Here is a 24,120-nt window from a genome sequence, read left to right as displayed (position 1 = left end):
AAATCTTCGAGTTTGTGGGTGGTATTTGTTGACTAAGCTTTGTGATCTGTGCTCACTCTTTGGAAAATCCCCTAGTGTCAGTACCTTTAGACATTTCTCTTGGACTGGTCAGGTTTCCCAGAAGAATCTTCCTCTCCTGCTTGGACAGTAGAGGTTTAGCTGCTGGCTTTCTGGGAGTTTAGTGGGGAAGGCCCCAGGGGAGGGAGGGTCAGCATTTAACATGCCTGTAGTCACGTAATCCTGTTTTCAGTCCAGGACCCCAGTGTTGAGTTTGAGTGTCTGAGTCCCAAATCCTGTGAGTGTGAATGGCAGCCTCACAGTGTGTGAAGTTGGGAAGGTCATAGGGATTATGGCTTCTGTAGTTAATATGAATATAAAACTCTCTTTGCTTTAGCTGCCTCCCACCCATTTCCACAGGTACCTGGCTCTGCCAGTTCTTCAACCTTTTGAGGATTGTGATAAAGTTGGATTTTTTTTCTTGGTTCCTTCCACTTTCAACTGAGAATTTGCATTTCCTGAGTCAGTTATTATTCATCTCTCTGCTTTCTCCTTCCAAAATTGTGGCTTTTCTTCTTTCCTGTTTTTTCTGCTTTGTGGGTTTATCTTTTAAAAATAGATTGCTTTACTGTATATAGGGTTTGGGGAGAGTGAAATTAGATACATGAATTTAGTCTACCATCTTAAACGTAAATTCCCTCTCATATATTTCAGTGGGTTTATTTTAAGGTAAATAATTGCTAGTTTGTTACCTTTGGTCTTTGCTAAGTTTCAGTAAATAAATAAATAGACAAAATTTTCATGGTTTAATCTTAGCTGTAGAAAGCAGTTATCAGATTGTTATAGAATTGACCTTAAACACTGACCTAATATTATTGAAAACAAATACACTGCCCATGGTATTACAGAAATATGCATAATACTTAGAATATTGAAGAAAAGTGTCAACAATTTATTGTTAAATGTATTTGATAACTTTTTTTCCCCTAAAGCACAGCGTAAAGCATATACAGCTTGAAAAGTTTTGATTACCATGGTTTTAAAACAGCATTCCTCTCTAGGAACTGAGCTTTTGTATGCATTACTTAGTTTCATTGTTTACTTCATTTGGTGAAAAATTTGTTGAACACCTATTACATACCGTGCTAAGGATGCAGCTGTTAATAAGAGTCTTAGATAAGGAGAATATAGTCTAGCAAGGAAACAGACGTTAAAAGAACCAATTAAAATGAAGCATAATGTTAACGTACAGGAGCATGTATAACTGTGGGAATTCTCTAAGAAAGTGATGGTTATAATAAATCCTGAGGGCTTCCCTGCTGGCACAGTGGTTAAGAATCCACCTGCCAATGCAGGGGACACGGATTCAAGCCCTGGTCCGGGAAGACCCCACACGCCACAGAGCAACTAAGCCCGTGAGCCACAACTACTGAGCCTGCGCTCTAGAGCCCACAAACCACAACTACTGAGCCCTTGCACCACAACTACCGAAGCCCGCGTGCCTAGAGCCCGTGCTCCACAGCAAGAGAAGCCACCCCAATGAGAAGCCCGCGCACCGCAGCAGAGAGTAGCCCCTACTCACCGCAGCTAGAGAAAGCCTGCGTGCAGCAACAAAGACCCAACGCAGCCAAAAAAAAAAAAAGTCCTGAAAGATGGCTAGGTGGAAGGTGGCAGAGGTGGGGAGGCAGTGGAGAGGGAGCTTGATGTGCTCAGGGAACTGAACGTAGCTTGCATAGTGGGAGTGAGATGAAGCTGGAGAGTTCACAGGACACTGTTATAATGGGCCTTGCAATTTGAATTTCATTTTGAGGCCACTGGGAAGACATTAAAGGATTTTTAAGCAGAAAATTGATACTTTTCAATTGATAAATTGATATTTATAGAAACATCATTTAGCCTGCAATGTATAGAACTGATTGGAGAGGAAGGTAAGCGTGGAGGCAAGGAAGAACAGGAGGGGAGGGAATGCAGTAAGTCAAGATTGGACTGAGATGGTAGTTGAGAGAAATAAAGTGCCCTTGGGAGATATTGAGGAGTCCTGATTGAACGAGAAAAGAAATTAGGAATTGTCAAGGCTGTCTCCTAGGAATCTGGCTCCTGCACGGTACGTTTCCATGTCTTTTAATGATGACAGGTAAATCCTGGGGAAGGGAGAAGGTTCATCTTAAATTAGTAGTTCAACTTTGTATATAAAGTTTTCAGTAACTAGGTAATATCTAATTACAGATTAGTTGGAGCTCAAGAGAGTTCTAGGCTAGAGAGACAGCCTTGGGGTCCTGGACCTGAAGACATAATTAAAAGCAAGGGAATGATAGGTTAAGTGCAGATTGATTTATAATTGTCTTTGGGAGTGTTCTCTGTGTGTCTCCCCTCCCCTGATTCATATGTTTCATTTCCTGAGAACATTGCACTAATTAGCATGAGTTCTGCAGCCCTTAGGAGGCCTTTTCTGTCTCTATACTTTCCCTGTCAACCGGGATACATGATTAGAATGGCTCGGCAGCCACTTTGCTTTGTATTTCCTGTTACATAGGAATTGTGTATTTGATAGCTTTTTCAATTTTATCTGTACGTTTACTTTTTTCCAGAAGGAGAACTTATGGATTGTGATGGAAAATCAGAATCTAGTCCTGAACGGGAAGCTGTGGATGATGAAACTAAGGGAGTAGGAGGAACAGAGGGTGTCAAAAAGAGAAAACGGAAACCATACAGACCAGGTATAAGAGTGACGAGTGATCTAAATACCTCTTGATGTGTAAGGGAAAACGCTGTGTTTGTGTTCTGCTAGACCTCAAAAGGTAACCTTCCTCACAGATGAGCCACGTTTATAACAAGGGCCTAGATGAGCTTCGTCCAAATCACTGGATGAAAATGATTTCATTTCTTCGCAATTATGAGGCTTATAAGTGCACTTACTTTTTTAGACACTGCCAAATTCCTTCCAGGAACTTACAGTTAAATGTTGGGGTTCTTTTGTTTTTTCTTTTTCTGCCTTACATGGAAGTTATCCATGTAAGGGACCCATTTAAGGGGCCCATTAGGTCACAAAGTATATTGCTAGACAACTATCATATGACAGAAGCTGTTGTTGTGTTACTGTGTGTCAGGCACTGTTCTCAGCACTTACATCTGTTTATTTAGTGCTTATCGCGTGTGTGCAGGAGATACTATACATGATCCGTTTTTTACCAGTGAGGTAACTGAAGCAATGAAAAGTTAAATAACCTGCCCAAAGTCTAGTAGGAACCAGAATTACACAGTTTGACTCTAGATTCCATGCTCTTATTACAGAGCTCACGTCTAAGAACTTTAGGAATAACTAGACACATTACCCCAGAAGTCATGTTGATTTTTGTTTGGATCATCTAGTTTAGTTTGTATCTTGTATCTGTTCTCCCTCAGCTAACATACAAATAATTTGAATGATGATCTGTGAGTTACTAACATTAAGGAAACAAGCATAATTTACTATAATGTTTACCCTGACATCGTTTAGGAGAAGAAATACATGCAGTCTTCTGTACTTTAATGAATTTGTATTCCTATTTGGTTAGTAATGAGGTAACAATAACTTTGATCTCTTTTGTTTATTTCCAAACTCTTGTATTTTGCATTAAAATGAGATTATTGATTTAAGTTAACCCATATTGAATTTGGGAAATGCCTCACTGTTTAAGCAATTGCACCCTACTTACTGTGGAATTACAGGGAGAAATTAGTAGTTATTTACAAGGTTATCTAATTTCTGTTTTGGATAGGTATTGGTGGATTTATGGTACGACAAAGAAGTCGAACTGGGCAAGGAAAAACCAAAAGATCTGTGATCAGAAAAGATTCCTCAGGCTCCATTTCTGAGCAGTTACCTAGCAGAGATGATGGTATGGTACTGATTTTGTTTGATTTAACCCTCTTATCTTGATATCCCCATTGAAAAGAACTATCCTAAATAATGTTACAATGACAACCTTATTGCTTCTTAGTGATGAAAGGATTTGAGTGCCTGTAAAGTTCATATCTGCAGTATAGAAATTAGGTTTGATAAGAAAATTATTTAAATCCAATCAATTATATTGCTTTGAGATTACTTTAAGAAGGTTCCCTCTTCGCCGCCCCCCGCCCCCGCCCTTACCCTCTCTTACGTTAAATATAAACAGTTTAGGAACTGAATCACATAGTTATGTCTGGTACTTTCTGGCCATCTCACAAAAGGCCTTTCTTTGCCTGCATTAGCTACTTGGCATAAAATTGGAAACTTTTTAGACTATGTAGTTGAAAGTGACAGCGTATCCCAATAATTTATAACAAAGTTGTATAGTGTTTTAGAAATTTATCTTCCAATTATTAGTCTGTCATTGTTACTTAGAGTTTCAAAGAAAGCTAAATCATTGCTTAAGTCATAGCTTAAGAATTGGTCCTAATGAAGACTTTGCAATCAGTATGGTCATGATCTGTACACTTTCTGAACTTTAAATATTTTATATAGAATCTGAAGAAAAAACATGTTTTTATCATATTCTTTGAATAGAGTTCTTATTACTATGTGATAGGGTTTTGGCCTGTGAATGAATTTCAGAAAAATTGCTGCACATTTTTAAAAGGAAGCACCTTAATGGTTTTAAAGAAGTTCCTAATATGACTTAACATGGCTGTAATAAGCCCCAGTTAAGAAATGTGCTATGTTCAATGAAACTATTTTTTTGTTTTCCATCTTTGTCTCTGTTTTGTCTTCTATATAATTTTAGTTTTATCATTTAGTTCAGTATTTTTCATCTGTGTCATCCAGTGTCATCCACTGAATTTTTAATTTATTATGCATTTTTCCTTTTCTAAACTACTTTTTCGATATTTTAACACTTTATAGCTTCTTTTTACAGCTTATTCCTCCCAGTTTTAGTTGCTTTAGGCTATAATATCTCTAAAACCTTTGCATATCTGATTCTGCTCTGTATCTCCTGCCCTGTTCCCTAGTGCCTCGTTTCGTTGTGTTTATGGTGTGAGATGGATACATATACATTAAACAGCAACAAAATTCTTTTAAACTGTGAGCTCATATTCTTTAGAACATTCTCTGAGCTTTTTGAGGACTGAAGTGAAGGTTGGTTACTTCAGAGAATATTTGTTGCCAGGAACATGAGGTGCTACTCCCCTAGGACTCCTTTAAGCTAAATTCTTGGCTTGAAGTTTTTTGGTCCACCTATGTTATATAAATTCAGATTTCTTACATATCAGGGCTGTACCGAGTTTATGAACTCTCAGGGAAGATTTTCATTTTTTTGCCTTTCTACCCAGCACCTTATTCAGTGACAAGATGACACGCAGTTTTCTTTGCTGTCAGGTTAGGGGGGTGGTGGTTAGTGATGTGTGGAGGACCAGGGGAACGGGAGGGTGTGTTTCTTGTTAAAACAGCCCTGGTGTGGAGTCCTTCAGGGTCCCCCCTTTATACCAGGCAGCTTCTGGTTAATCTCTGCACCTTGGGAAGAGGCTGTAGGCTTTGTCTTCTATTCCCCATTCCTCATAAGGCTCTGAAAACTGGAGTTCAAGGTCACTAGATTTTAGCAAAATTTCAGAGAGCTTTATTTAGTTCTTTGCTTATTTCTGTGGTTCCTATTTTTCCTTAATTTTTGGTCTTGGAGAATTCTTTATTTTCTGTTTCGATTACTGCTGTATTTTTTTTTTTTTTTTTTTTTTTGTGGTACGCGGGCCTCTCACTGTTGTGGCCTCTCCCGTTGCGGAGCACAGGCTCCGGACGCGCAGGCTCAGAGGCCATAGCTCACGGGCCCAGCCGCTCCGAGTCATGTGGGATCTTCCCGGACCGGGGCACGAACCCGTGTCCCCTGCATCGGCGGGCAGACTCTCAACCACTGCGCCACCAGGGAAGCCCTGTATTTTCCTTTTTTTAACCTTTAACAAAATGTCAACATTAAAAAAATCAAGTTTCTGCTTTGTGAATAAGAAAATATTAAGAAACAATGGGAAGCATGCTGATAATAAGTAGACATGAAATGAATTTTTTATGATACTTAAAAATTAATAAACTTACTTTGAGGTATTTTTATGAAAAAGCTAATTTGTCAAGTCATTGTGCTGTGTACCTTAAACTTAGTTGTATGTCAGTTATATCTCAATAAAACTGAAAGAAAAAGGAAAAAGCTTGTTTATGTGGAACTGTGTGTATGTTGGTAAGTTATAAAATTACTTTTGGTGGGCTTATCTGAAAATTTTAAATACCACATATTTATAAATGTGACTATTGTTTCAGGCTGGAGTGAGCAGTTACCAGATACTCTAGTTGATGAATCTGTTTCTGTTACTGAAAACACTGAAAAAATAAAGAAGAGATACCGAAAAAGGAAAAATAAGCTTGAAGAAATTTTCCCTGCCTATTTACAAGTAATATTTTGCTTTATATTATATATTTGTTAATGAAAGAAACGTAAAGTGATATATCAAGTTTTGAAAAAGAGTTTTGTTGTTTTTGTACATGTTTTAATCAGTCATCATAGATGCCATTTTTTACCTTCCAGAGGCCCTTAAAAATTACATTTATCTTCTTTGTGCTTTGATACTTTTTACAAAGTTCTTTTTTTAATCCCAGTTTTTCATTTATAAATTTCATAAGAAACACAAGAACTCTTTGGCTGGGAAAAGCTCATGCTTCCAAACCAGTCATACCTGTGTGCTCTGCAAACGCAAGTCTGGGGACAGCTTCCTTTGCTAGTACAGGTTACAGTAATTGTGTTCACTGAATGATGATGGGTTTTTAGCCGCCAGAATTACAGCTTTCATAATATTTACCACTTTTAGAGGCCTAGTGAACCAAAGGTTTAGGCTGAATTGTTTTTGTTTTCTAAAATATACATCAGGAAAATATCCCTCAATATGAAGAAATTGTTTGATAGATGTAAATAGAACTCCTTCTGGTTCATCTTGTAAACATTAAGTCACAGAAGAGTTCAAGGCCATGTGGTACATTGGAAAGAGCCCTACATCAGAAATAAGACTGAGCTGTAATGACTGGCTCAGCCATAGCTCATTCTAGATTCTTGAGCATGTAATTCATCCTTCCTTGGCCTCTCTTCCTTCATGTGTAGAAATTGAATTGGATCAGACTGTCATTGAGTGTCCATCTGATCTGTCCCTCCCACACAGCTATGGCCAACATAGATAGCTCTTCATTGCTTGAGTTGTAATGTTTTTTTTAACCTTAATTTTCCATTAGCTATTACTAATTTAATTGGTTTTAAAATGCATTTCCTTTCAATTAACATAGAGCTTCCTCAATTTTTTTTAGTAATTAGAAGTATAAAATTCAAATACTCATTTGAGTAAAATGTCTTCTATATTTATCAAATAAGACTTTAAAGCATAAGTACCTTAAGTATATAATAATATTTATGAGTGTGAAGTTTTGTTAGACAACTAACATCATAAGGGCCGTGTCCATTTTAAAGAGTGCAGTCTTTAAAGTCAGAGTCCTGGGTTTGAATGCCACTGTGCTACCAGTTAGCTATGTGATTTTGTTTTATTTAACATCTCTGTGCCCCAGTTTTCTCATCTATAAAATTGTGGTAATACCTACTGTACAGAAATGTTGAGAGATGAAATAAGAATCGTGGATATAAAGTGCTTAACTCTGCACCTTACATTTTATCTGTCTTTAATAAATGTTTTATTTTCCCCTTATTCCCTTCACATACCCATTCATTCTATCTTTGTACCTTTTAAAAATATATAACAGTAATTTTATTGTTCAGGAAATAGAACCATTTATTGTTTAGATTATATTTAATTGCATCCTTTGTGTTGTCTCCTGTGCCCTTCTCCCATCTTAATAGTCCTTCCTGGGAGTATTGAGTAGATGGCATGCCCCCCTCCTCCTGTTGACCCTTCTGTAAAGTGTAATGTACATTTAGGAAGCTTTCTTTAGCTTTTTTAATGAAAGTATTGATATGAAAACCAACCATTTCATACTTTTGCAAAAGAGCCTTTAAAAATAGTGGATCTGATTTCCTGATTACTGCTGTAATCTAAATCTGTTGATCTGGATTGTTTCTTTTGGTGCACAGGTGTAATTCCTCTGTTGTCCATCAGTAACATATAGCTTTTTTGATGTGCAGGAACCTTTTGTGATAGTACTATTTCTTGGACATCTTGTGATAGCAATTGTATTTTTTTTCACCGTTGTTCAGGGGTGGGGTGGGGCATACATAATACATAGTGATGAAAACCCGCCAGGAATTCAGTAACAGTGTTTTTCTAGCTTTTCTTTATTAATCACAACAGTGTCAAGATAAACTATAAATAATTGTATAGTCCACCCAGTAGAAATAGTTACCTGGCCTCTTAAGAGCTGGTGGTACCACATGGCCGTAGGAACCCCTGTAGTAGATCTGAAGTCTCCAGGTTCTGGTCATCACTGAACATTATTAAGTCACAAACCAGGTGGAGCCACTCCCTTATGTTAACTGCAGGAAACAAAAAGCCACCAAAGTAGTAAGAATGTAACAGTTTTTGATAAATACCACTAAATTCATCATGGGTCATATTAAGAAAAAAATTCTTGCTAATGGTGGTCTCAGATTTCTCAAATTTATATTGAAGGCTTTAAATAAGTGATCTATAAAGTTCTAAGATGCTTTCCTAATGATAAAAGCTTGCCAGTGTAAGAAACAAATCATCTCCTGCCCAGTGCTCTATCTTTGTGGGTTTTCAAATTTCTTTTTCATAACGAAACAACTTCTTTGTTTAAAAAAAAGTGAAAATTTCCAATCAAATATTCATCGCCTCTACCAGACTGCACATACCTCCTGCCCTTTCCCTTTTCAAAAGTTAACAGCTTGGTGTTTATCCTTTCAGAACTTTTAAAATAATTTATTTTTGTATAGTCTTGGTTTGTATTATATGTTTTGCTGGACATATCACTCAACTTGCTTTCTTTTAATACTATATTTTAGAGCTTCTTTTTTTTGACAGCATAATTGTACATCCTTTTTAAAAATTGATGTATTTTATAGTGTGGATATCTATAATTTATTTAGTCATATGCTTTTTGACAGACATTGAGTCTGTTTTCTCTTTTTGGTATTACTAAAAAATGCTGCAGTGAACCATTTTTGTGTATGTGTCTTTGGCAAAAGTGTACTAAATGTTGGTAGTTACTGCAAAATTGCCCTCCACCAAGAATCCCCTTTCCAGGCAGACCACATAATAGAAAATAGAGTTTTGGGGTTGAAGTAAGTGAAGGGGGTCCCCAGTGCTTCCTTTTGTTCTCTTTAATGATGCTTGAGAAGTTTGGAGGAGACCTAGAGCTGTAAGGAGCCTAGCTTGAGAGAGTGCTCTCTGCAGTAGAGCAACTACATTGAAATGGAGAAAAGTTCATATGAGTAAATGGATAAAAAGCCACAGCCTTTCATAGCCGTACATTTTGTACACATCGTTTGTTTAAAATGACTATAAAAACCCTCTTTCAGATTTATAGCATGTGAAGTCTTTAATGTGGTTGTATGCATCAGTATGAGAATACTAAATCTATCTGAAGTATATAAATATTAAAGCTGTAGGTCAAACCCTTGTGCTATCCTCTGTAGATAATCTATAAATATTAATAATATTCATGAAGTTTTAGTTTTTCTTCTAATATGAATTAAGGTGCCATACTATTATAAATTTATCCATTTTTAAATTTAATTGTAATCTAATCTGGGAGTATCGAATTATTATACTGCAGTTGGTAGAAACGTATTTGACAGAATTGTGTGGTTTTATTTGCATTTTATTTGATTCTTGTAAAAAAGAACAAAAAACCTTATTTTTAAAATTCCGGTCAATTCTTTATATAAAAGAATTGACAGGCTATCTCTATAATTATTTATATATTTCTATATTCAATTTTTATATTGTTAAATACTAAGCTTTTTTGTTATTTCTGCCTTCTTACCAAAATGATGACAGAATTATCTGTTCTCATTTTAGAGTTTTATAACTAAGTCAATTGTTCTCATATGTGCTTATCTTTATCTAGGAAGCTTTCTTTGGAAAAGATCTTCTAGATACAACTAGACAAAACAAACTAAGTTTAGATAATCTATCAGAAGATACGGCTCAGCTTTCTTACAAAACAAACATGAACACAAATTTCTTGGATCCTTCCTTAGATCCACTACTTAGTTCATCCTCAACTCCAGCAAAACCTGGAACTCACGGTATGTGGAATCAGTTACAAACTTTTCTTTATTGCATTACATTCATCTTCCTTTTAATCAAACCTTTGAAATGCTTTAGTTTGGCCTCATATGCATTTTAAAAATTAACTTTATTGAAGTACCAGGTCTATAAGATTTATCAAATAAGTTTATCTGTGTAACAACCACTGAATCAACTCTTGTGAGTGGCGAAGGAAAATGTTTGGTTTACAGTTTGCTGAGGGTAATAATGTAAGGGAGTGTAATTAGGCCATAGTGGGTGAGTTATAAATATAATAATCTTCAACTGAAGTAGATTTTTGTTAATTACATAGCCCCAAGAAATTCAAAAGAGGAAAAGAGTGCTGTAGCTGGGAACTGGCTGTCCCACTGTGATAATAAAGTGAAATATATTTCAGATCAGTTTCTCACTACTGACAGTTTGGGCCAGATAAGCCTTTGTTGGAAGAGGGAGGCTGTCCTGGTACTTATCGGCATCTCTGTCCTCATGATGTGTCATAATGATCAGAAATGCCTCCAGATACTGCCAGATGTCCCTGCAGAACTGTCCCCTATTGAGACCCACTGCCCTAGCTATAGTGAATATGGGGACTACTTAGAATCAGAGAAAGGTATGAGAGCTTAATGTTCATTAATATTAACGTCAGCAAGGCTCTCAGAGTTTAACTAGGTCGGTATCACAAAGTTTTTCCTCCACTTCTGTATTTTTATCTTACTTTCAATTAGAAATTTAATGTTCTTCTGACAGGCTTCCTTTTGCCATTGAATTACATTTATTACTCCTTTAATTTTATAAACTCAATTTGGAAAACAATCTTAAGGCAGCAGCCTTCCACTGAAAGATGACTTTTGATATATTAAGTAGTTACAGCTTCATTAACTTACCACTATCCTGGATGGAAATACAGGCTTTTATTTTTTATTTTAACTTCTTGAAATAATTAGAAGCAATCTTATCCCCCTGTTATTTGAATGCACCCAGCACGGGAGTAAAGGCCATGCTCTTTGTTTAATGTTAGCAGATCATTTTACTTTAGTTCTGTTGTTTTGAGTACTTACCTGCTCTGATCCATGTTAATATGTTGTTAAAATAATGCATAGTGAAAGACTTGTCGGCCTTTCAAAGGATGTCTTACTCTGAAGGATATCTTATAAACGTCTTGACTAGCCATTTAAAGACTTACATAGAAGGAAATTGCCCTTGAGTTTTTATAAGGAAGAGAACTGAGGTTGGAAGGAGACATATTGTGACTGGAAAGACATTGCTGTACACTATTTTTATTCCTGTTTCCTTTATTTGAAGTTGTTTTTTCCACAAAACTCCTGAAGAGAGAATAGTTTAATGATAAGGCCAAAGTGTAGAGGACTAGAATAATACACATTTCAAAACCTAAGTTAAATATAATGTTCTGTGCAGTTGAAACACTCTCTTACCTTTATAATGGGAATTCAAAAGTAATAGCTTCCTTTTTTAAAATACTGTATTCAATGTAGTCCATTACATCAGTTTTAATAATTTGTTGGTAAGATACAAAATCTCTTCAGGTAGAGGAGAACTTTTAAAACATGGTCTTTTAAAATACTCTGGTTGTAATTTGTTTAGTAGAATTCCATTGGTTTAAAACAAACAAGCCCACAAACCTTAACCCTGAAACAATTATCCCCCAATTTTTTTCTTTCAAGTGTACTGTTGTCTAGAGAATATATTATTGAAATAATTTTATTTCTTAAAAACTTTACAAATATTTGGGCATACAGAATTTACTTTAGCTCAATTTGAAAAATTATATTTTTATGTATGTATGAGTTCTATTTGAGAAGTATATGTTTAATGGGACAAGACTATTTTCATAGAAATATTTGATCTAGAATCTGGAGTATTTTATGTCCTCCCCTCCTCTCCTTTTTTTTTAAAATTTTTAATTGAAGTATAGTTGATTTACAGTGCTGTGCCAATGTCTGCCTTACAGCAGAGTGACTCAGCTGTACACATATATATTCTTTTAAAAATATTCTTTTCCATTATGGTTTATCATAGGATATTGAAAATAGTTCTCTGTGCTATACAGTAGGACCTTGTTGCTTATCCATTCTAAATATATATCCTTTTTTTTTCCTTAAGTAAAAATATAGTCAAAATGGATTAAAAAATTCAGATATCCCTTAACTAAATGACTAATAAAGTTACTAAAGGTAGCCTAAATATTTTCCTGCTTGATTAGGCCAGAAACCCTGGTAGTTCTCCTTGACCCTTCATTATCTCACATTCCACATCTGATACATCCACAAGTTTGCCTCTGCCTTCAAATGATATCCTAAAGCCAACCACTCCTAACCTCACCCTCCCACCACAGTGCAGGCTGGTACCGCCTCTCAAGGCCTGCTGACTGATCCGTCTCCCCTCTTGCCAACATGCCTTACCCCCTCCTCCACCCCCGTCAGTTCTGCGCCTGGCAACCAGCGTTTCCCTGTAAGATAGCAGTCACGCCCTCTTCTAGCAACCTTCCAGCAACTTCCCATTATACACTTGACCCCTGAACAGCAGGGGTTTGAACTGCCAGGGTCCACTTATATGAGGATTCTTTTCACTGATACGTACAGGAGTCCTCCAGTCTCTGGCTGGCTGAATCTGCGGAGGTGGACATGAGGACAGGGAGGGCCGACCAGGAGTCACGTTCGGATCTTTGACTGTGGGGGGGGTCGGTGCCCCTCACCCCCATGTTGTTCAAGGGTCAGCTGGACTGTATACTTCAGAGTAAAGCTCAGTCTTCGCCTGGACTTGTACAACCATCCATGATCTTGCTTAACTGCCTTTTCAGTTTCTTACCACTCTTTCCCTTTATTATCGCAAGCACTGGCCCCTTGTCTTGACAAAACTCTTCCTGCTCTGGTCTTGGCATCTGCTTTTCCCTTTGCCTGAGGTACTCTCTCCATCTTAGGGCATATGCTCCCGTAGCTTGTTTATTAGATTTGTGCTTGGTAACCACCTTTAAAAGGCCTTCCCTGATCACTTGATCTAATATCTAACAGTATTTCCACATCTTATTCTGAATCCTTTTTTCCTTATTGCTTATCTTTATAGCACTTACACTGATGTTGTTTATTTACTGTCAGACTCCCTCTGAGAAAGTAAGCTCTGGAGGCCATGCGCTTTGTTTTAGTCACTTCTGTATTCCCAGTGGCTGGACCAGTGCCTGTTAACATAATCCATAGACATAATTCTGTGGGTACTCAAACATTTTCTTGAATAAATAAGTGAATTAATCAGTGTTAAGGGTAAAGCCGGAAGTAGGCATTTAACTAGATGGTATCTGGTTTATACTTTACAAGGAACTTCTAAACAGTAGGTTTGCCTTTAATATTTTATTTATCTTCTAAAGTGTTTTCCAGATGTCATTTTTAGAGATGCCACTTTCTTGATTTTTTGCTTTGTTTCTTATAACATTCTATTTCACTTTTATTGCCTATCGGTTTTATTTTAAATTTTATTTTATTAATATACAGTAGTCACAAAAACAAAAGTCTTAATTTTTAATGTTTTGTTATTGAAAATGTTGGAGTGCCTTTTCTATGAAAAATTCCTTACTTTAGAAGTAATAATCTTTTTATGATTCTAGCACTTACCTCAGTATCTGCTGTATTCTAGATATTTAGTAAATGGTTGAATTGAGTGAGTTTTAGAATTTAATGTCTAGGAAAATACTGACACTTTAAAAGCATACTTACTATACTTAGGTACTGCTGATGATCCCTTAGCCGACATTTCCGAAGTCTTAAACACAGATGATGACATTCTTGGAATAATTTCAGACGACCTTGCAAAATCAGTTGATCATTCAGGTATATATGAATGCTCTTTGCCCAGTGTCTATTTTATGATGTGAGTGAGAGGTATGTGTGTGAAACAAACTTAGTCTTTTCTCTGAAACTGAAAAAAAAAATTTTTCTTTCTTTCTTTTTCTTCCTTCCCTCCCTCCCTCCTCCCTCCCTCCCTTCCTTCCCTCCCTCCTTCCCTCCTTCCTCCCTCCCTCCTCCCTCCCTTCCTTCCTTCCCTCCTTCCTCCCTCCTTCCTTCCCTCCTTCCTTCCTTCCTTCCTTCCCTCCTTCCTCCCTCCTTCCTTCCTTCCTCCCTCCCTCCTTCCTTCCCTCCTTCCTTCCCTCCTTCCTCCCTCCTTCCTTCCCTCCTTCCTTCTTTCCTCCCTCCTTCCTTCCCTCCTTCCTCCCTCCTTCCTTCCCTCCTTCCCTCCTTCCTTCCCTCCCTCCTTCCTTCCCTCCTTCCTTCTTTCCTCCCTCCCTCCCTCCCTTCCCTCCTTCCTTCCCTCCTTCCCTCCTTCCTTCCCTCCTTCCTTCTTTCCTCCCTCCTTCCTTCTTTCCTCCCTCCCTCCCTCCCTTCCCTCCTTCCTTCCCTCCTTCCCTCCTTCCTTCCCTCCTTCCTTCTTTCCTTCCCTCCCTCCCTCCTTCCTTCCCTCCTTCCTTCTTTCCTCCCTCCCTCCCTCCCTCCCTTCCCTCCTTCCCTCCTTCCTTCCTTCCTTCCTTCCTTCCCTCCTTCCCTCCTTCCTCCCTCCTTCCTTCCCTCCTTCCTCCCTCCCTCCCTCCTTCCTTCCTTCCTTCCTTCCTTCCCTCCCTCCCTCCTTCCTCCCTCCTTCCTTCCCTCCTTCCTTCTTTCCTCCCTCCCTCCCTCCCTCCCTTCCCTCCTTCCTTCCCTCCCTCCCTCCCTCCCTCCCTTCCCTCCTTCCTTCCCTCCCTCCCTCCTTCCCTCCCTCCCTCCCCTCCCCTCCCCTCCCCTCCTTTGTCAAAGAACTCATCATTTTATTTGATCTGCCTTGGCTTTCCTGCTTTAAGAGGGGAAATAGCAAGTTAGTTAATTTCTGTTGTCTGTCTAATTGCATCAGATTTAAGGCCTATTGCCTTAGAGTCCTGCTGTACGCGTTTCTTCTTTTGTTTGCACCGTCCCCCCGCTCCTGTGGTAATCATCCATTTTATTTGGTTTGGGTCTTGTAGGTCTTGATTTATGCACTTTCCAGGTTGAGAGCTCATCTTGTCCATTTGGTAAGAAACTGAGCAATGGATGACGGCTGACTAGAAGTAGTCTTTTTTTTTTTTTAAATAGTGATTTCAGCTGAAACAACCTGTAGGTGCATGTGTATTTGTTATAGTGCTAATTTGTCACTAATCCAACTTTGCTTTTCCCTTTGTGCGTGCAGCTAAAGCATGGTACAACTGTACTGTGCTTTGGATGACTTTCTCTGTAGTGTTCTTTTTTTTTTAAATGAATGGTTTTATTCATGTTAGTATGTAATTTTATAATATTACCCAAATATTATAGAGTTAGTTCCTATAAGAGCAGATAAGTTCCAGATAAGAGCAGATGAAATTTTACTTTTTGATAGCAGTAATATTGAGGGAGCATGATAAAGTAGATAAACCAGTTTTAAATGTGACTATTGCTTAAAAACCAATTTATATGAGATAAAGCATGTAATAAACATAATCTGTATATTGTTTTTGACTACAGAGTTTTTCAAAAATATCTGTAGTTGAAATTATTCACAAAAGGATAATTTTTACAAGGCATTAAGAATTTTAGAGGTTTTCATTAATTTGTGTGAAACTTGTTTCACAAACTGCATATGATAAGTTGAACCATACATTTGAAACCCTGTCTTCTAAGTTTAAGCAATTAATTGTATATTGAACATTGTATATTGATTCTTCTTAGAGAGTCCTGTCTTATAATATGCTGCTTATTTTTTTGTGGAAATTAGCACTTTAGAACCAGATGTGTACTTTTGTTTCTCAGGGAATGTGTTTGCATTGATTGAACCATAACTTTAAGCAGCACCCAAGTTTATAGATACATTGTGCCTAATTTTTACTGGTTGACTCTCCAGATTGATTTAGGAATCCAGATTAATTCAAAATTACAGGCTTTTCATTGTTCTGTTTTAATCACATTGTTGTGTCTTAATGCAGGTGAATAGTGTAGTGCATTTTGTGTGAGTGTTCAGAATTCCCTTTTTAATGTACACACCTTGCTCCTCTAGCTGGAATAGACATCGGTGCCGGCGCTGATGAGCCTTCCTCTTTGCCTCAGCCAAGTGTCAATCAGAGTTCACGACCATTAAGTGAAGAGCAGCTCGATGGCATCCTCAGCCCTGAACTAGACAAAATGGTCACAGATGGTAAAATATTTGCCCTACATCTAGGCTTTCTAAAAGACATGAGTAAATATGATTTTCAAAGATTTCTGCATGCTTATTTACAATTTAACTTCTCTTCTGATAATTTTATGTCAAATGCTGTTTTGTATCAGTATATTGAAATGATAGTAGTTAATATTTCCACCTCTTTATTTTATCCTAGGAGCGATTCTTGGGAAGTTATATAAAATTCCAGGTATTTGTGTTTTGATTTTTAGTTTATAAGAATGGAATTCCCTGTGCTTTGGCTCTGTAGCCCTTTAATCGTACTGTCATTGGAACTGTGTCTCCTAGAGCTTGGAGGAAAGGATGTGGAGGACTTGTTTACCGCTGTGCTCAGTCCTGCAGCCACGCAGCCAGCTTCCATACCACAGCCTCCTGCGCCTCCGCTGCTGCCCGCGCACACTCAGGGTACGTCGTCTCTCGAAAAGTGTCGTAAGTATGGCTCCGCGGTGTGTGTCCCTCAGTAACCACGCACACAAGCTGATGGCAGAAAGCCCTCTTTTGTGCCGATGGAAGAATACTGATCTCTGGGTTTCCCTCAGTTACACACCTACCTCCCTGACATCCTCTGGAAATCGGTGATTCTCGTCATGGCCAGAACTCTTCTGCTCACTTGATCTGCAGCGCCGCTATTAACAGTGCCTGCCTTCTTCCCGTCCCCCAGTCCTAGTCCCAGCTCACTTTTACTCAGTCCTTCCTGCAGAGATGTTTGGAGAACTGCTCCCCACTCACCTGGCTGCCTTAGACTCATCCATCTGGTCTCAGTTTCACTGTCATTTCCTCAGTGGTTAGCAAATCACCACCTCCACACCTACCCCATGCTTTTCATGGGTAGCCTGTGGTGCAGATATAAATGACTGTTTGGGTAATTATGGTTTTCCCTTTAGATTGTGAGCTCCTTGAAGGCTTGGGTCACATCTGTCTTCACCACTGTATACCTTGCCACAGAATATGTCCTTAGTACATACTTTCAGAGTGAATCAGTGGCCTTTCTACCACTGTCGACTATGAAATTCCTAATTCTGTGGAAATTTGCCTATTTTGTTTAATCCACTTTCTTCTGCCTATTTGTAACTACTTGCAAAACAAGTTTAAGGCTTTCCTTTCTCCCTCTGCCTGGAGAGCTAAAATCTGATAGGCTAGAATTAAAATTTGTGGGAGTAGGTAGCTAAGGTGGTAGTGCTGCAGGTCTGGGAATCTCCTATAGAAGGGAGACGGTGATGTGTATTCTTGATGATTTGAATATTGGGTCATTTCTCTATATCCTGTTGTCACTGCTTCATAATTATATACTGAATTGAATAATTTGTAATGATACTTCTATAAGCTCATACACTGTTTTTGTGTAAGTGCTGAAATGTGCAAATAATTTAATGTTATCTTTACTACCAATTTTGTGTATACATGAAAAATTCTATAATGCACATAATTGAAATATTTTAGTTTCTACCAGTTTAGCCTCTAAACATAAATTTACCTTGATTTTTGCTAGACTAAACATGTGATTTACATTTGGATAAAACAGACTCATCATAAGTGCTTCTTGCCTTAATTGTCCCCATATGTTGTCTTAATGATTAAGAACTCTTCAATATTTCTCTTCTCAACATATAAAAAAAACTATCTCCATGTTTTCTGAAACTAAAAGTATGTATTTCAGAAATCAAATCATTTAAAGATGTATTCCTTTATAAAAGGTTTTATGATCATTGTTTAAATCGTTTCACTGTGCAGTCTCATTTTTAATAAGGTTTTGAAGGTTGGGGGCAGTTGATTTTTTTTTTTTTAACCCGAAATATGTTTATTGGGATGGTTTCCCATTCATCTTGATTCCGGCAGCTTTTAGTGCTGCTTCCGTCTGGAGGAGCATCCTTCTGTAAGCCTTGCTTTTCCTCCTGTAGGCTGGCAGAGGACAGTAGAGCAGCCAACACACAAAACTACTGTTTGTGCATGGCTAAAGACGGTGGTGATTTTATAGCATCGTGGGCATTTCACATCCATGAAATAGGAATTGGGGCTCTGCACCAGGCGCTTCTTCTTGTGTTTCCTCTTCTCTTCTGGAAAGGGATGAAGGAGATCCTTTGCGAGAGGCATGTTCTCGTGGGGAGGTCATCACCGTTGGAAAGGTGGGGTTGATTTTTTTTTGCGTAGGAGTCGCTAAGATTTCAGCATTCATGTTTGAAAGAATAATAATTTAAGGATAAAGCATGATCAGGTCACATGCAGGGAGACCACACAGATATTCAAGAATGGCAACTCTAACATTTTCCAGGGCAAAGGAAGAGAGGTAAGTGGGCAGTGTTTAAGAAGGCAGAACAAAAAGTGCACATGGGACTGAATTGTGTCCAGACAGCTAGGCGTTGGCAGTTGGCCGTTTCTTCTCCAGATTTCTGAGAGGCACTGGAGACCTCACACCAGTGAAACGACCTGATGAGTTACACATTTTGGCAGAGTAGCTCTGATGTCAGTATTGGAAATTGATTTGAGACAAGAAGAGTTGTACTAATGAGTTTATTGCAGTTGGGACTGAGTTGGAGTTTGGGCTCCATTTAAATATATCTGCAGTGCTAATTGAAAGGAGGAAATAGATTTGAGAGACAGTGATGTTAGAATAAGTAGGCTAGTGCTACCAAATGGATGTAAGATGTGAGGAAAAAGGAAATCAATTGAACTAGACTATATATAAGCCAGGCTTGCCTAGAGGATAACCAGTCTTGCTGGAAACTGGAAACATGGAACAAAGAAGCGTGCACGCGCGCGTGTGTGCATGTGTGTGTGTGTGTGTGTTGTAGGGGGAGCATAGTGGAGATGTAATGAATTTAGTTTTAGGCCATTTTTAGTTAGAAATGGGACATATACATTGTTCTGACTTACAGGCAGTTGCAGTTGTTCAAGGCTATAGATGAAAATTTAGGAATTGTCTGTTTAGTGGTTGGAAGGGTGAGGTTTCTTAAGAGAATATACTGCCAGTAGAGTACAGAATCTTGAAGAACTCTTTTTAATTAAATAATGAGTTATATGCTTAAGTCAACTGATTTATATTAGGTATGCAATTATACACTCCTTTCCCCTTTTTAAGCATTAGGTGGAAGTGAAAAAAACTGAGAGATGGAGACACTGAGTGAGAGGTATAGGATCTTAGCAGTGACGATCATCAGGCAGGTTGTCGGGTCAAGTAGGATGAAAGGTGTTGTTTCACTGGATGATAGGGTTGTTGTGATCTTCAGTGGAACAGCTTAGTAGGAGCGATGAGGAGGAGGGCAGAGTGTGATGCACTGACAGTTTTACAGAAGGTCAGGAAGCGGAGAAGGGAAATTTCAAGAAGATTGAGACAGTAACTTGAAATCACTTTAGGTGAAAGTTACGTGAAGTGACTCTGCAGTTCTTACCATGGTTCATGCCTTGAAAAAGATACTAATATGACCAGGTATGGTAGACTTGAGAGAATGGGAAAAAGACCACCTCCTAATTAAAATAATAACAAAGGGAAAATGCTTTGCATTTATTTATGTGTACTTAAGTTATTTAATTTCTCTGGGTCTTTTTGCGTAAATGGAGCTATGCGTAATAACCCATTTCATGGCGTGGTTGTGAGGACCAAAGGGTTAATTAACACACGTGAAGGTTTTAGAACAGCGCCAGGCATATACTAAACTGCTAATGAGTAATAGCTATTGTTACTGTGTAAGGTTTCTGTATAGTCGTATTGCAGTTACAGTAGTCAGTGCTGATAGCTCCAGGATAGATCACGTTCTCACTACCAGGAAGGGAGCTTTTCTTTATCCTAACTGCATGAAAGGCATCTGACATTTTTCAATAAAATATCATATTCCTTAATGGAACCTACTTTTCTCTAAGGTTAAAAATAGAAGCAGCATTCTACTTGGAATAAATGCAGAAATCTTGCTTCTTAATCCCATCCTTGGAGTGAACTTAAGTGTCCTGAGACACTTGTTGTGGAGTCCAGATCCAGTGGGCCCAGCTCTGCCGTTCTGCAGGAGAAGCCCTAACCTGGAAGTCAGATGGTTCCAGGACCACTGTCCTTGAGACAAAGCCTGAAAAGCTGTGGGCAGTCAGCCCCAGTGTCCTCAGACGAACTTGAGAGTTGTAACGGAGGGTCTGGTTTGGCTGAAAGGACATTATGTAGTGTAGAACATTATGTGGGCAAGACACTCCTCTTCGTTATTTTTTCTAGTAGCTTGGCAAGTGACCGGGTTCGGAGTTCTCTGTCACTGTACCAGGTGTGCCAAGTGTTAACCAACTTTGTAACTGATTTTCATTTGTATAATTAACTGGTGATGCGGATATGGATCTCCTAGTGTTGTTCTGAGTGTTATAACGTAAATAGAGGCCATGTATTTATTATGTCTTTAAATTGGAAGGGTTTTCTCCCCACCTTCCAGTTTTATTGAGATACAGTTGACGTACAGCACTGCATAGTTCAGGGTGTACAGCATAGTGATTTGACATACATCGTGAAGTGATTACCACTGTAAATGGAAGGGGTTTTTGAAGGTACACCAAAAAAAGGTGGGTTTTTTTGTTGTTTTGCTGGAAAACTGCTTGGTTAAGGACAGTTGGCTTATTTCCAAATAGTTTAGGAAAATAGGTGATTGCAATAAGGGTTGGAATTATATGCTTGTGGAGAGTTTGGAGAAACACAAGGTGGTCTTATTATGGTTTGCCTAATGTCTATTTAGAAAGAAGACGTGAGAATTAAAATACATTTGGGGGCTGAAACTGCAAGTAATGAAAATTAGGTCAAAAACAGAACTTATTTTTAACAGTAGTCGTCCAATTTATAATGGTAGATGAAATATTGCTTGTCGTTCCAAACTACTTTAGAGAAAGTGCCAATTTAAGAGTAATAGGTGTTTTTTTCATATAAGGGACATCTGTTTGTAAATTCTGAGTGAAGAAGAGTGTTTGATACAACTCACTAGCATTTGTTGAGATTGATTCTTTTTTTAGAGCTCATATGTACTGCATACTTACTGCATAGCAGGCGCTGTGCTGAAAACTGCACATACAGTATGCCAGTTACATTATAGAATACCTTCATTTTATAGAAACAGTGATTGATTCTGCTTGTAACAAGTAGCAGAATTAAGATTCAAGCCCAGGGCTGTCAGACTCCAAAGCACATGCTACTTCCATTATACCATAATGAAGTAAACAGAATTACAGAGTCCATATTTCAAAATTTTATAACCAAGTCACTCTTTAAGCGATATTTTACAGTGTAATATTGGGGGGAAAATCCTACTTTTAAGTAGTATTACGAATTTTTATTTAGAAATATTTCTGCTGCTTTTTAATTATTTTTTAATATGCAAAAATTACTGCTTTCTTCTTTTAAGATGTTTTTTCACGGATGCCACTCATGAACGGCCTTATCGGGCCCAGTCCTCATCTCGCACATAATTCTTTGCCTCCTGGAAGTGGACTGGGAACTTTCTCTGCTGTAGCGCAGTCCCCCTACACTGATGCCAGGTATTTAAAAGCCTCCACTTTCTACGGAAACGTAAATCATTTCTGTTATATGAATGGTTATTGGTCTGAGTGATTGTGCACAGTGTTAGTGTGTTGCACTCATTGTGATCTTTGCTAAAAATCCTCAAACATTTTAGCTATTTTGTAATAATAGGTTTAATGAAATTGTACTTGACCATAGTACTTAGAAAGTTATTTTATGTTTATGAAGTAAAGTTGTTTATTATTTGCCAGGGATAAAAATCCAGCATTTAATCCAATGGCAAGTGACCCTAACGGCTCTTGGACATCATCAGCTCCCACTATGGAAGGAGAAAATGATACAATGTCAAATGCCCAGAGAAGTACACTCAAGTGGGAGAAAGAGGAGGCCCTGGGTGAAATGGCAACAGTAGCACCAGTTCTCTACACAAATATTAATTTCCCCAACCTAAAGGAAGAATTCCCGGGTAAGTCACAGATATATCACTGCTTTACATATGACCAACTTTCCCACATGTGACAGGCTTTTTTTGTTCTTGTCTCACTATAATAGAGAGCCCGTGTATCACCATTAATTTTTATCTAGTGTGACTCTGCACAATGTGAAGATTCCCTAGATATCTAGAAACATCTTGCATTTTCTTAGTCCTAAGCCCTGTACCGATTTGCATATTTCCCAGAAGTTAATTTCAGTTAATGAAGTGATTCCAGCTCCTAGCAGTCTTTTTTAATACATGGAAGTCAGTGTTGTGTTATATGTGTAATTATACAAGAAAATTCCTAGAATAAAAAGCTTATCATTTAATCAGAAGTATTAAGTTAGGCTAAATCAGACTCCATTCTAAGTATTGTTCACATTGAAACTCAGAATTATTTCCCCTTCTTCCCAACTGTCTAGCCCATTTGAAAAAAGCAGATGGTACAGTGGTACCATTTTTGAAAATTCTCATTAGCAAGAGGATGAAACATTTGGATTAATGTCACTTACAGAATATTTGTAAGCAAATGCTCATTTAGTATCTTGAGTTCATGTTGCAAGACAAACTAGGATTTGAAAAGGTCACTTAAGCTTTGTCTTGCAATAGTTTCCAGCTGTCATATGGCTCTTTTAAATTACTAGAGGAGTACTTAAAAGTGGATTTTGTATGGATGACCCCTGTCTTTTTAGGTTTGGCCTTTTTGGTTTGGCCGCCTTGTAGTACTTTATTTATTATGCATAGAAATAAATGCTACCTTACCTAACAAGAGAAATCAGTGGTTTAATGCAGGGCTGTCTGTTAAAGCAGTATACACATTCTTCAAGGTTTTTTTTTTTTTTTTTTTAACCACACTTTTATTTGCTGCTTAGAGATGAGTATTAGAGTACTTAGAGTACTCTTAAGTCACTTAGTGTCCGTGTAAAAATTGTCCTTAGATTGGAGCTGTAGGTTTCCTTTTTTTAAAGTAATTTTCTTTAATAGAGGTACTGTGTGATTCTAGAACCTCATGAAACACCATGTTAAGGCTGTTGGTCTGCAGCTGATTTCCATTTTCACTGGCTGTTTCGAAGCTTTCTTTTTATAAATATGGACAAAAACATTTCTACATTTATTGCTAACTGTTGATCTCACCCAGATTTCATTTTGTGTACCGTCCTGACACTGAGTTTCATAGAAGTGGCTTGAAATCATTGCTTTTCCCTGTCTTTGTTGTGCACAAGTGCTGATGAGATGCTTATTTTTAATAATGATTACTTCCTTTTGGTCAACTTGATAGACTTCTTTTGAGTACAGATGTTTTCCAAAACTTTTAGCTTTGGTCCTGGTAGCATCTTACGTGGTTGAGGGAATTTATTATGTTTGGCTTAACTTTACCTTGGCTGCTTAGTAGAACTTTGATTTAAAAACTTCCCAACTCCACAGGTGAGATTGTTAATGAGGCAGCACTCCATTCAGAAATACGTTTGGTCTGCTGTGTGCCGGGAACTTTATACTATACAAAGAACTAAATACAGGACTATTCATTTATGAAAATATGGGCAGAATAAGTTTAATTGTTAGCAGTTTATCAACCTTTTGATTAAGACACATCATTACCGTGGCTCCGTGAATGTGTCTACTGTGTTCTTTTGTTGCAGACTGGACTACTAGAGTGAAGCAAATTGCCAAGCTGTGGAGAAAAGCAAGCTCGCAGGAAAGAGCACCATACGTGGTATTTAAAAAAACTCATATGTATCATGCCTTCAGACACAATATGTGAATCTTG

General features: G+C 37.9%; 2 protein-coding genes across 2 annotated transcripts in view; one reads left to right on the top strand and one right to left on the bottom strand.

The window, feature by feature from the left end:
- Window positions 1-24,120, top strand: part of KMT2C (lysine methyltransferase 2C) — a gene marked incomplete at both ends in the record, with an annotated part of 286,382 nt that overhangs the window by 216,869 nt on the left and 45,393 nt on the right. Inside the window, 11 exons of the mRNA XM_079711888.1 lie at window positions 2,586-2,714; window positions 3,756-3,875; window positions 6,257-6,387; window positions 10,019-10,199; window positions 13,935-14,039; window positions 16,252-16,380; window positions 16,562-16,594; window positions 16,693-16,809; window positions 21,762-21,894; window positions 22,129-22,343; window positions 23,993-24,066. Coding sequence (XP_079568014.1) covers window positions 2,586-2,714; window positions 3,756-3,875; window positions 6,257-6,387; window positions 10,019-10,199; window positions 13,935-14,039; window positions 16,252-16,380; window positions 16,562-16,594; window positions 16,693-16,809; window positions 21,762-21,894; window positions 22,129-22,343; window positions 23,993-24,066 — 1,367 coding nt within the window. The remainder of the gene's footprint in view (window positions 1-2,585; window positions 2,715-3,755; window positions 3,876-6,256; window positions 6,388-10,018; window positions 10,200-13,934; window positions 14,040-16,251; window positions 16,381-16,561; window positions 16,595-16,692; window positions 16,810-21,761; window positions 21,895-22,128; window positions 22,344-23,992; window positions 24,067-24,120) is intronic.
- Window positions 18,244-18,495, bottom strand: LOC307057719 (small ribosomal subunit protein eS27-like; the record flags this gene model as incomplete). The annotated part of the gene is made up of 1 exon (XM_079710960.1): window positions 18,244-18,495. One exon carries the CDS (start codon window positions 18,493-18,495, stop codon window positions 18,244-18,246), a length of 252 nt encoding a protein of 83 aa, XP_079567086.1.

This window comes from Hyperoodon ampullatus (assembly GCF_949752795.1).
Source record: "Hyperoodon ampullatus genome assembly, chromosome: 9".
NCBI classification, from domain to species: Eukaryota; Metazoa; Chordata; class Mammalia; order Artiodactyla; family Ziphiidae; genus Hyperoodon; species Hyperoodon ampullatus.
This window is presented reverse-complemented; position numbering and strand designations above follow the sequence as displayed.